A 12763-nucleotide genomic window follows, 5' to 3' on the forward strand; every position below is an offset into this window, starting at 1 on the left:
CAGATGTTGGTTGAGGTGGCTTTTGGTGGAATTGGGTTGGGAGACCAAGGGGATTTGAGAAGTGAATTCCACCAGCAGCTGTTCTGCATGACATGTGGTTTGTTGTGTCTGTGTTGTGGATCTCACCCTGAATCGATCCATCAATTCAAGCATGTGTGTATTTCTAAAACCTATGCACCATTGATATTGACTTTGTTATGCATGTAAATAGATAGAGATCGATTTATGGATTGGAGCATGTGTCTGTTTGTGTGTCGCCACAGGGCCTGCTACACACCCCAGGCTTACAAGACCCCTGCAGCAGAGAAATCGCGACCGGTCCGAGCCGCCACGGTCACGCCCAACTCTGCTCTACTCAGCTCCACCCCTCTCTCCAGCTCCGCCCCCAAGGCCTTATGCAGCAAGAACAGGCTGGGACCCTGGCAACCAGATGACAACGCCCCCTCCCCTTCAAACATACCCACTACCTACTGCTCTGACAGCAGCAAGAAGTAAGTGTGTGTGTGCACTAGTTTTCTACACCACCAACACAAAAGTCAAGCATCACGCCACTGTGTTAAGCCATGCTCGGTGTGATAAGTTGTTGCTGTATTTAACCTATATTCCTGCTTTGTGTGTGTTCAGGCAGGTGGACGTGAATTCTAAGAACGTGTTCGGACAGCCCCGTCTCAGAGCGTCGCTAAGGGACCTGCGGTCTCCACGGAGATCCCACAAGAGCACCGTCGAAGACGACCTGAAGAAACTCATCATCATGGACAGCCCTGGCGAGATACCACAAAGAGACATGGTGAGGGACACACACAGTACACACACACACATGAACACACACAGTACATGTACACACACACACACACGCCCACGCACATACATTACACAACACACTATTTTACACATACACACCCCAAACCTTACCACTTGCTCACACACAAACATACTACCCCACAACTAACCTCCCTCTCTTCTCTTTTAAGTCTCCTCGGCGCACTCTTCAGCGCACGTTCTCAGACGAGTCTCTGTGCAGCGGGCGCAGGGATGCCAGCTATGCCAGCACTGCCCCCCTGTTTGACCAGGGCACTCCCAGCGACCTGCTGTTCACCTGCACCCTGCCCACCCGGCGCCACGCACACTCTGCCAGCCACATGCCCAACAAGAAGGGTGAGTGGGGCCACAGCTTGATGTTACCTTCTCACTTCATTGTATCCGTACCTAATTATGGTATGTCAAGAAGGCACAGAGCTCAGTTATAGTTATACAAGGACTCATTTATGTGCTACTTTTAAAGGAATAGTCCACTCAAAAACGATCTTTTGGCGTTTCTTTAACTAGTCCACTTTTTATACTGTCCCAAAATGTTTTGCATGTCAGCCGTCACGTTTTCAAGATGCATGACTTTCAAGAAGCAAAGTTTATCATGCGACGTCGTCATGAATGCTAATCTGCTAAGTCTTTAGTTAATTTGACCTCCTTGCCCTCCTCCTGGCTGGCCAGTCCCTATGTCTGCGTCGGAGCTGTCTCTGAAAGAGGTGAGGGATAAGGTTCCCCCGCTGAGGAGGCTGGACCCGGGGCTCATACCCCTGCCTGACACTGCCTGTGGCCTGGAGTGGGCCAGCCTGGTCAACGCTGCCAAGGCCTACGAGGGTGAGTGTGAGTATTCTGTGTGTGTGTTCAGATATCTGGTCCCCTGCCCACCACAAACTCTCACAGCAGCTCCAGCGGGCAGGGACCTACTGAGACATGATCCTGGGCCTCCGTTACAGCCCTAGCCCAGCCTTTGTTGATTGGTAGCTGATTGCGAAGGGGGAAATGCAGCGTTGTAACTGTGTGTGTGTTACAGTGCAAAGGGCAGTGTCTCTATTCTCGCTCACCGAGCCTCAAGTTGGGGTTCCAGACATGCGGCCGATCATCAGTCCAGTCCAGTTCCAAACACCTCAGACTCCACGCTCTACCCCCACCTTCAGCGGGTAAGTCTCTGATTCACACACCAGCTCAAACAATCACGGTCCGTAGCCACCAGACGCACAATGTAAGATCATGGCGGTTACAGCAGATGGGGATTGTTTCGTCTATTTGACACTGATACTCCAAATCCTAAACAAAATATTTGAGTGTATAAAAGCACTGCCTACACTTGGACTTCCCATTTTCCTTTTGTCAGGTCAACCTCACCTGTCACATGTAGAGAGCTGTACTGGCAGTGCCATCCTGTGGTTAGCTGTGGTAATTACACATGGATCAAACAAGTTACCAAGGATCTCTGAACACCTGCTGTAGTGAACAAACAGTGGAGTGTTTTGAGTTAAAGCAGTCTGGCCTGTTCAGCTTGTGTTGTCTCAGGGCATGACTACAACCAGCCTGTCACTGAAACTGCCTCTTGTTTACCAAACTAACACGTTGTACGGTCCTCACAAACTCTGTTGTTCTGTTGAACACACCTGTTAAACCCGTCTGCCCTACCTGCTACTTAACCCATTAGACAGTGTGAGTTAATGTCTTTGTGTGTTTTCAGGGATGAGGTACCCAACGACCTTTCGGGACGGCTGTACAGCCTAGAGGTGATGCTGAAGCGGCTCAACACTGACCTGGAGAAGGTACTGTTTACACCAGAGAGACATTTAGACTCTATGCTAATTTAAATGGCTGTACCACTGGCACAGCAAGAATTGAAACTGGTAATAAATAAACGGCCTCCCGAGTGGCGCAGCGGTCTAAGGCACTGCATCGCAGTGCTAGAGGCGTTACTACAGACCCGGGTTCATTCCCGGGCTGTGCCACAAACCGGCCGTGGCCGGGAGTCCCATAGGACGGCGCACAATTGGACCAGCGTCGTCCTAGTTAGGGGAGGGTTTGGCCGGGGTGGCTTTACTTGGCTCGTCGAACTCTAGCGACTCCTTGTGGCGGGCTGGGTGCCTGCAGGCTGACCCCGGTTGCCAGTTGAACGGCATTTCCTCCGATACATTGGTGCGGCTGGCTTCCGGGTTAAGCGGGCGGGTGTTAAGGAGCGCGGTTAGGTTGGATCATGTTTTCGGGGGACGCATGACTCCACCTTCGCCTTTCCCGAGCCCGTTGGGGAGTTGCAGCGATGAGACAAGATCGAAATTGGGGAGAGAAAAAAAATACCAATGCAAAAAAGATCAAGATAATTAACACTTTCTTCCCTTTCTCTTTCTGTCTCTCCCCCGCATTCCCTCCCGCTCTGTCCCTCAGGAGAAGGAGGACAAAGTGCACCTGTTGGCTGAGATGGCTAACCTGCGGCAGAATAACCAGCGGCTCCAGGAAGAGAGCCACTCGGCCAGCGAGCAGCTCCGCAAGTTCAGCCTGCTCTTCACCGACCCCCCGCAGAGGAAGTGAGCTCACACGAACACAGGAAGTGACCTCAGAGAGAGAGTGCGAGAGCATCCGCAGAGAGAACTTGTGACCTAAGCCAGAGAACGATGGAGAGGAGGGAAGAGGTTATGATAAAGGTGATTTTAGTGGAAAGACAGTCACAGTGAGTTTCATGCTGTTGGGATTGAGTGGGGAATGGATTTGTTAGTGGGTCTGGTTAGGCACTGTGGAATACATGGGCAATATAAAATAGAAGTTAGTGTGTGAAGTGATGTACAAGAAAATAAGAGAGGGAAAGAACGCCCCCCCCCCCTACATTCTCACGTTCTATCCCTCGCCTGCTGCTTCTGTCACATTCCAACCACACCATCTCCCTCCTGCCTCTCCTAGAGGGGTAGGATGGTAGCGGAGAAGAGGAGCACTACCTCTCCACCACTGACCTGCTTTGGGGAGAGAGACCTGTCGTTATGCCGCCACCCTCTCTGTGGTGCACCACCCACAACCAGAAACCCTGCCTCGCTCTGGGCTGGGCGGACACAGGGACTGCAGAGAACCAATGGATTCCCGTTGGCTCATCTGAAACCGAATTGCCTAGACAGAAGAGCCTGCAAGTAGACACGCCTATTATTTTTTTTACTCTAAAAGAGTCCCAACACAGCACAAGCTGACTCCCTCAGCCTGTGCACCCAGAGTGAATCCCTCTGTCCCTGCTTGTAGGTTTTTATTTTTGTACACACCTGCGTCAGTAAAAGCCAATAAAGAGGAGAGATGTTATGAACTGTAGAACACTAGATCACCCAGAGAGGCCTAATACTGTTCCTGAAGCAAATCAGCCAAAAACAAACACGAGCTCTGGCTCAAAAAAAAGGACTCCAATTCCCAGAATGCTCTGGGAGACGTGTGTTTATAAAAGATGTGGTACTGTACTTTTGCCCATATGGTTCAACATATAGCTTGAACACATGCATATTGTACTGATACGCTTTGTTGAGTGTGTGATAGGCTGGCAGGGGGCATTTCAGTCATGAGCAAGCTGTATTATGACAGCTATGCTAGTGAGATGAGACGAGGCATCTTGTTCGTTCATAGACAATATATAGTGTCATAAACTCAATGATAGTATCTCAATCTCGTTTTTTTGGGCTAACGGTCAATGTTAAAGGTATTTACAAATATCTAAGCATTTTTTTTTTTTTTTTTTTTTTTTTTTCCATATGTAGAATTATCATATTTAGTGGTTTCTGTTTTGTTTACCAACTGCTAGTACACACATCTGTGTGCATTTAGAAAATACATAGAAATGATCTCTTAAACACTGTAGCACCTGTGTCATGGTACAATAGCTGTGTGTGTGTGTGTGTGTGCTAGAATGAAGGGGTATTATACATACGTTTTGCTAACAGTCCTCGTGTCAGCAGAATCAAACTGAACAATTTATACACAACTGTGAGACCTAGCTAAATAACTTAAGTAACTTATCTTGTGGTGATGGGTCTGTGAAACGTGTGGCCATTTAAAAAACAAAGAAATGTCCATCCGACAGGAATACACTAAACTAAATCAACACACAAACGTTCTCCTAACTAGCTTGGTTATATTCTCTAGAGAAACTATTTTTCTTACCGATGTGTATCTTTGTGTCCATTGTTTGTTATGAATGTGGGATAAATGGAGGGGAGCGCGGAGCTGGCAAAACCAACGGTGTGGGTTCCAATTCTCGTTTGGGCCACATCCATTCACTAAAATTATGAAACTGTCTCCTGAAGGACCATATTTCTATTTTCGTTCCATTAAATGTAACCCCCTAGCACAGTTAAGTCGTCGTAGAACCCCTTTTCAGGAACCCCCTGCCCTGCCTCAACTGGAATCCTGTCTTCCCTTCACTACTCTCAGGACCCTTCACAGACATCCCCTTTTACGGACTGTACTATTTATTTGTATTTATTGTTTTGTGTGTGGACATGTACCTATATGGTGTAAACCCTTTGTGACTGGATCGGTGGACATTCACATGCATATGGCACAAAAACACAAACATACGAAACAAACTACACAACCCTGCCCTCACTCTTTCAAAAACATCTGTACATTTACGAGAGACATTACGTTTAGATAAGAGCAACATATACAGTACATTGGGAAAGTGTTCAGACCTCTTTACTTTTTCCACATTTTGTTATGTTACAGCCTTGCTCTAAAATGTATTTAATAATTTTTTCCACTCATCAATCTACACACAATACCCCATAATGACAAAGCGAGAACAGGTTTTACAAATTGTTGCAAATTTATTTACTTGAGTATTCAGACCCTTTGCTATGAGACTTAATTCAGCTCGGGTGCATCCTGTTTCCATTGATCATCCTTGAGATGTTTCTACAACTTGATTGGAGTCCACCTGTGGTAAATTCAATTGATTGGACATGATTTGGAAAGGCACACACCTGTCCACAGTTGACAGTGCATGTCAGAGAAAAAACCAAGCCATAAGGTTAAAGGAATTGTCCGTAGAGCTCCGAGACAGGATTATGTTGAGGCACAGATCTGGGGAAGGTACCAAAATATTTCTGCAGCATTGAAGGTCCCCAAGAACACAGTGGCCTCCATCATTCTTAAATAGAAGAAGTTTGGAACCACCAAGACTCTTCCTAGAGCTGGCCGCAAAGCCAAACTGAGCAATCGAGGGAGAAGGGCCTTGGTCAGGGAGGTGACCAAGAACCCGATGGTCACTCTGACATGGCTCCAGAGTTCCTGTATGGAGATGGGAGAATCTTCCAGAAGGACAACCATCTCTGCAGCACTCCACCAATCAGGCCTTTATGGTAGAGTGGCCAGACGGGAGCCACTTCTCAGTAAAAGGCACATGACAGCCTGGCACCATCCCTACGGTGAAGCATGGTGGTGGCAGCAGCATGCTGTGGATATGTTTTTCAGCAGCAGGGAGACTCGTCAGGATAGAGAGAAAGATGAACGGAGCAAAGAACAGCGAGATCTTTAAAAACCTGCTCCAGAGCCAGGACTTTGAACCCCGCTCAAACATCTCGACTGACCTGAAAATAGCTGTGCAGCGACGCTCCCCATCCAACCTGACAGAGCTTGAGAGGATCTGCAGAGAAGAATGGGAGAAACTCCTCAAATACAGGTGTGCAAAGCTTGTAGCGTCATTCCCAAGAAGACTTGAGGTAGTAATCGCTGCCAAAGGTGCTTCAACAAAGTACTGAGTAAAGGGTCTGAATACTTATGCAAATGTGATATTTTTTTATAAATGTGAAAAATGTGGGGGTATTGTGTGTAGAGTCATGAGAGGATAAAACAATTGACTCCATCTTAGAATAAGGCTGTAACGTAACAAAGTGGAAAAGGTCAAGGGGTCTGAATACTTTCCGAATGCAGTGTACAGACATCTGTCTCCATTTCTCTGTGTACTGTAAGCTGCCTCATCCTCCTCCAGCCAGTTATATCATCTTGGACATACCAAGAGCAACTCAAACAACCATACACACTCGCGTTATCACTGAAGCTCAGCAAATGTGCTGTGATGTTGATATCTGCAATGTCTTAATCTTTATTTAGTTTATTTGTGTGTGGAGGGGTATGGGTGTTTTTAAGGATTTAGTTTGGCTGTATTTGATTTCAAGAAAACTGTAGTTATATACAGTACCAGTCAAACGTTTGGACATTCAAGGGTTTTTCTTTATTTTTGCTATTTTCTACATTGTAGAATAATAGTGAAGACATCAAAACTATGAAATGACACATGGAATCATGTAGTAACCAAAAAAGTGTTAGACATATCAAAATATATTTTATATGCGAGATTCTTCAAAGTAGCCACCTTTTGCCTTGATGACAGCTTTGCATCCATCAACCAGCTTCATGAGGTAGTCACCTGGAATGCTTTTCCTTCACTCTGCAGTCAAACTCATCCCAAACCATCTCAATTGGGTTGAGGTCAGGTTATTGTGGAGGCCAGGTCATTTGATGCAGCACTCCATCTCTCTCCTTCTTGGTCAAATAGCCCTTACACAGCCTGGAGGTGTGTTGGGTCATTGTCTTGTTGAAAAACAAATGATAGTACCACTAAGTGCAAACCAGATGGGATGGCGTATCGCTACAGAATGCTGTTTTTCTTTTTTATCGCTACAGATTTCTTGTGTTTTTTGGCCCAAGCAAGTCTCTTCTTATTATTGGTGTCCTTTAGTAGTGGTTTCTTTGCAGCAATTTGACCATGAATGCATGATTCCCGCAGTCTCCTCAAACCGTTGATGTTGATGTGTTTTACTTGAAATCTGTGAGGTACAATCTGAGGTGCAGTTAATTGACGATTTATGAGGTGCAGTTAACTCTAATGAACTTATCTGTGGCGGTCCTCATGAGAGCCAGTTTCATCATAGCGCTTGATGGTTTTTGCGACTCCACTTGAAGAAACTTTAGAAGTTCTTGAAATGTTCTGAATTGACTGACCTTCATGTCTTAAAGTAATGATGGACTGTCGTTCCTTTTTGCTTATTTGAGCTGTTCTTGCCATAATATGAACTTGGTCTTTTACCAAATAGGGCTATCTTCTGTATACCCCCTTACCTTGTCACAACACAACTGATTGTCTGAAACGCATTAAGAAGGAAAGAAATTCCACAAATTAACTTTTAACAAGGCACACCTGTTAATTGAAATGCATTCCAGGAGATTATTTCATTGTTTTGTTGTCTCCACTATTATTCTACAATGTAGAAAATAGTAAAAATAAAGAAAACCCTTGAATGAGTAGGTGTGTCCAAACTTGTACTGTACATGTTGAACATAGCTCGGTGCATCAATGTTGCATGTGCACAAATCACAAATGGTAACATCGAAACTTGGTAAATGGATCAATTGTATGAATCTTTTTTTTTTTAGATATCTAATTTATTTTTGGAACATATTGGCCACTTTTGCGACATGAAAAATAGTGAAATTAAGAGGGTACTTAATTTACTTTTATTTCTGTATATGCTGTTTGATTTTAAATCTTTGTATAAAGCTGATTTGTATGATTTACATCGTTTTTCTTACTTTGTTGGCGCATTCTGCACGAGACAGGAGTGCTTTATGCATTGACAAACTTACGGTTGAACATTGTTTTCCTTGGGGATGTTGTATCAATGACTGTACATTTTAAAAGTGTAAATTGTTTTCATTATTTTATAAGAACATATATTAAAAATCTTTCATAATCTGTCTTTTTTTGGCAATGGTATTTTATTTTAACTAGGCAAGTCAGTTAAGAACATTCTTATTTACAATGACGGCCTACCAAAAGGCCTCCTGCGGGGACGGGGACTGGGATTAAAATTAAAATATAGGACAAAACACACATCGACAAGAGAGACACCATAACACTATATAAAGACAGACCTAAGACAACAACATAGCATGGCAGCAACACATGACAACACAGCAAGACAACATGGTACAAACATTATTGCGCACAGACAACAGCACAAAGGGCAAGAAGGTAGAGACAACAATACATCATGTTTAGCAGCCACAACTGTCAGTAAGTGTCCATGATTGAGTCTTTGAAGTAAGAGATTGAGATAAAACTGTCCAGTTTGAGTGTTTGTTGCAGCTCGTTCCAGTCGCTAGCTACAGCGAACTGAAAAGAGGAGCGACCCAGGGATGTGTGCGCTTTGGGGACCTTTACCAGAATGTAACTGGCAGAACGGGTGTTGTATGTGGAGGATGAGGGATGCAGTAGGTATCTCAGAGGGTTTTATAAATAAGCATCAACCAGTGGGTCTTGCGACGGGTATACAGAGATGACTAGTTTACAGAGGAGTATAGAGTGCAGTGATGTGTCCTATAAGGAGCATTGGTGGCATATCTGATGGCCGAATGGTAAAGAACATCTAGCTGCTCGAGGGCACCTTTACAGGTCAATCTATAAATTGTCTCCGTAGTCTAGCATGGGTATGATGGTCATCTGAATCAGTGTTTGTTTGGCAGCTAGGGTGAAAAGAGGAGTGATTACGATAGAAGAAACCAAGTCTAGATTTAACCTTAGCCTGCAGCTTTGATGTGCTGAGATGACAGTGTACCATCTAGCCATACTCCCAAGTACTTGTATGAGGTGACTACCTCAAGCTCTAACCCTCAGAGGTAGTAATCACACCTGTGTGGAAAGGGGCATTCTTCTTACCAAACCACATGACCTTTGTTTTGGAGGTGTTCAGAACAAGTTTAAGGGCAGAGAAAGCTTGTTGGACACTAAGAAACCTTTGTTGTAGAGCATTTAACACAAAATCCGGGGAGGGGCCAGCTGAGTATAACACTATCATCTGCATATAAATGGATGAAAGAGCTTCCTACTGCCTGAGCTATGTTGTAAATTGAGAAGAGCATGGGACCTAGGATCGAGCTTTGGGGTACACCTTTGGTGACAGGCAGTGGCTGAGACAGTAGATGTTCTGACTTTATACACCAATACTCCTTAGCTGGCCAACAAGAATGGAATGGTCTACCGTATCAAAAGCACAACATTGCTTAGAATCAAGGGCAATTGTGTCATTTAGGACCTTTTAACCTTTCTGGACTACCCATCCCGGATCCGGGATCATTCTCATCAGAAACGCTGAATAGCATAGCATAGCCTAGCGCCACAGGGATATAATATAATTTCATGAAATCACAAGTCCAATACAGCAAATGAAAGATAAACATCTTGTGAATCCAGCCAACATGTCCGATTTTTTAAAATGTTTTACAGCGAAAACACAACATATTTATGTTAGCTCACCACAATATCCAAAAACACACCGCCATTTTTTCACAGAAAAGATAGCTTTCACAAAACCCACAAATAGAGATAAAATTAAATCACTAACCTTTGAACAACTTCATCAGATGACAGTCATATGACATCATGTTATACAATACATTTATGTTTTGTTCGATTATGTGCATATTTATAGCCACAAAACGTGGTTTTACATTGGCGCCATGTTCAGAAATGGCTCCAAAATAGCGAAAGTAATTACAGATAGCCACGTGAAATACTCATCAATAACTTTAGTAAAAAGCACAGCATGCAATAATCTGAGACAGCGCTCAGCCATTCTCCACCATGTTGGAGTCAACAGAAATACGAAATTACATCATAAATATTCCCTTACCTTTGATGATCTTTCATCAGAATGCAGTGCAAGGAATCCTAGTTCCACAATAAATCGTTTTTTTGTTTTATAATGTCCATTACTTATAATGTCCATTACGCAACTTTGGCTAGCATGTGTAGTTCACGTGTCCATCGAACTTTACGCTAATGAACGAAAACTTCAAAAAGTGATATTACAAATCGAATAAACTGGTCAAACTCAGTTGAGAATCAATCTTCAGGATGTTTTTCTCATATATATCCAATAACGTCCCAGACGGAGTATTTCTTCATGTCTATCTAATGCATTGTAGACAAGGTCATCACATGCCCTGTGTGCGTGGCCAAAAACTGGCAATCTGCCTGACCTGTCACTCCAAAGGCTCTCATCCGGTCCCACATGAAGCTATATGCTTCATTCCACGTTCTACTGCCTGTTGACATCTAGTGGAAGGCGTATGAAGTGCATACAGATCCATAAATATAAGGCAATTGAATAGGCGATGCCTTTCACAGCGACCCATTTCACAATTTTCACTTCCTGTTTGGAAGTTTGCCTGCCATATGAGTTCTGTTTTACTCACAGATATAATTCAAACAGTTTTAGAAACGTCAGAGTGTTTTCTATCCAATAGTAATAATATATGCATATCATATGATCTAGGACAGAGTACGAGGCCATTTAATTTGGGCATCAATTCATCCAAAAGTGAAAATGTCACCCCCTATCCCTAAGAAGTTTTAAGGTTGCAGTGACAGATTCATAACCCGAGTGGAAACCAGATTGCGTACCAGAGAGAGAACTATAGATGTCAAGAAAGCCAGTCAGTTGATTATTGACAAGTTTTTCCAACACTTTTGATAAACAGGGCAAAATAGAAATTGGCCTACAGCAGTTAGGATCCGCTTGATCTCCCCCTTTAAATAAAGGATGCACTGTGGCTGCCCTCCAAGCAATGGGAACCTCCCCAGAGAGGAGAGACAGGTTAAAAAGGTCAGAGATAGGCTTGGTGATGATAGGGGCAGCAACCTTAAAGAAGAAACATTGGGGTCAAGTTTAAGGAGCTCCTTTAGCACCTCGGACTTAGTGACCGCCTGCAGAGAGAAACTTTGTAGCGGGGCAGAGGAAAAAGAGGGAGGGGCATCGGGGATAGTCGCATTAGAAGGGGTGGGAGATGAGGAAATGTTGGACGGGCAAGGAGGCATGGCAGAGTCAAATAGGAATCCTGACATAATGCAGTGGTGATTAAAGAGTTCAGCCATGTGCTCCTTGTCAGTAACAACCACATCATCAACATTAAGGGACATGGGCAGCTGAGAGGAGGAGGGTTTATTCCAGGTCTTTAACCGTTTCCAGAACTTCTTGGGGTTAGACCCACAGAGAGAACTGCTCCTTAAAGTAACTAACTTTGGCCTTCCGGATAGCCTGAGTGCATTTATTGCTCATTTGCCTGAACGAGAGCCAGCCTGCCTGAGTATGCGTGTTCCTGAGCCTTTCGCCAAATGGAATTCTTGAGGTGGAGTAACTCTGCCAGATCACGGTCCAACCAGGGGCTGAACCTGTTTTTAATTCTCATTTTCTTTATGGGCGCGTATTTGTTAACAATACCACTGAAAATATTAAAAAAGAAGGTCCAAGCATCTTCGACAGAGGGAATCAAGCTGATTCTATACCAATTTACAGAGGCCAGGTCATGAAGGAAAATGTGCTTTGAGTTTTTTAGCAAGCATCTATGACAAATCAGGACAGGATGTTTCACTGAGTAGCCATTATGAACACGGGCTGTAAAACAGTGATCACTAAGGTCATTACAGAAAACAACAGACTGATACCTGTCAGGATTATTTGTAAGAATAACATAGAGGAGAGTGGTGTTTGGAGTCAAAGCTTGTGGGATTGGTGATAATCTGAGAAAGATTTAGGGAGTCCCATTGCTTTAGGACTCGGTCAGGTGGTTTAAGCATGTCCCAGTTTAGGTCACCTAGCAGGACAAATTCAGACTTAGTGTAAGGGGCCAGGAGAGAGCTTAGGGCATTTAGGGTAAAGGCCGGTGCTGATGGTGGCCGATAACACCCAGCAACAGTCAACAGAGTTATTTGAAAGTTTAATGCGTAAAACCAGCAAATCAAATTGTTTGGGGACAGACTTGGTGGAGACAACCCGAGCACTGAAGGTGATCCTTGGTAAAGATTGCCACTCCACCACCTTTGGAAGATCTGTCTTGCCGAAAAAAGGTTATAACCAGAAAGGTTAACATCAGTCTTCAAAACACTCTTTCTTAACCACGTCTCAGTAATGACCAACAC

The 12763-nt window shown here is 44.2% G+C and overlaps 1 protein-coding gene across 4 annotated transcripts in view; it reads left to right on the forward strand.

The window, feature by feature from the left end:
• LOC139547675 (signal-induced proliferation-associated 1-like protein 3) overlaps nt 1-8543 on the forward strand; it is a 99689-nt gene extending 91146 nt beyond the window's left edge. For 3 of the 4 annotated variants that reach the window (XM_071356663.1, XM_071356664.1, XM_071356665.1), the window contains 7 exons: nt 264-491; nt 625-787; nt 972-1155; nt 1489-1644; nt 1835-1961; nt 2507-2588; nt 3205-8543. In XM_071356663.1, coding sequence (XP_071212764.1) covers nt 264-491; nt 625-787; nt 972-1155; nt 1489-1644; nt 1835-1961; nt 2507-2588; nt 3205-3348 — 1084 coding nt within the window. In that variant the 3' untranslated portion in view covers nt 3349-8543. The remainder of the gene's footprint in view (nt 1-263; nt 492-624; nt 788-971; nt 1156-1488; nt 1645-1834; nt 1962-2506; nt 2589-3204) is intronic. The other variant, XM_071356666.1, reaches the window with a different exon arrangement.
• The last annotated feature ends 4220 nt before the right edge of the window (nt 8544-12763 follow it).

The sequence above is a fragment of the Salvelinus alpinus genome, chromosome 21 (assembly GCF_045679555.1).
Source record: "Salvelinus alpinus chromosome 21, SLU_Salpinus.1, whole genome shotgun sequence".
NCBI lineage: Eukaryota > Metazoa > Chordata > Actinopteri > Salmoniformes > Salmonidae > Salvelinus > Salvelinus alpinus.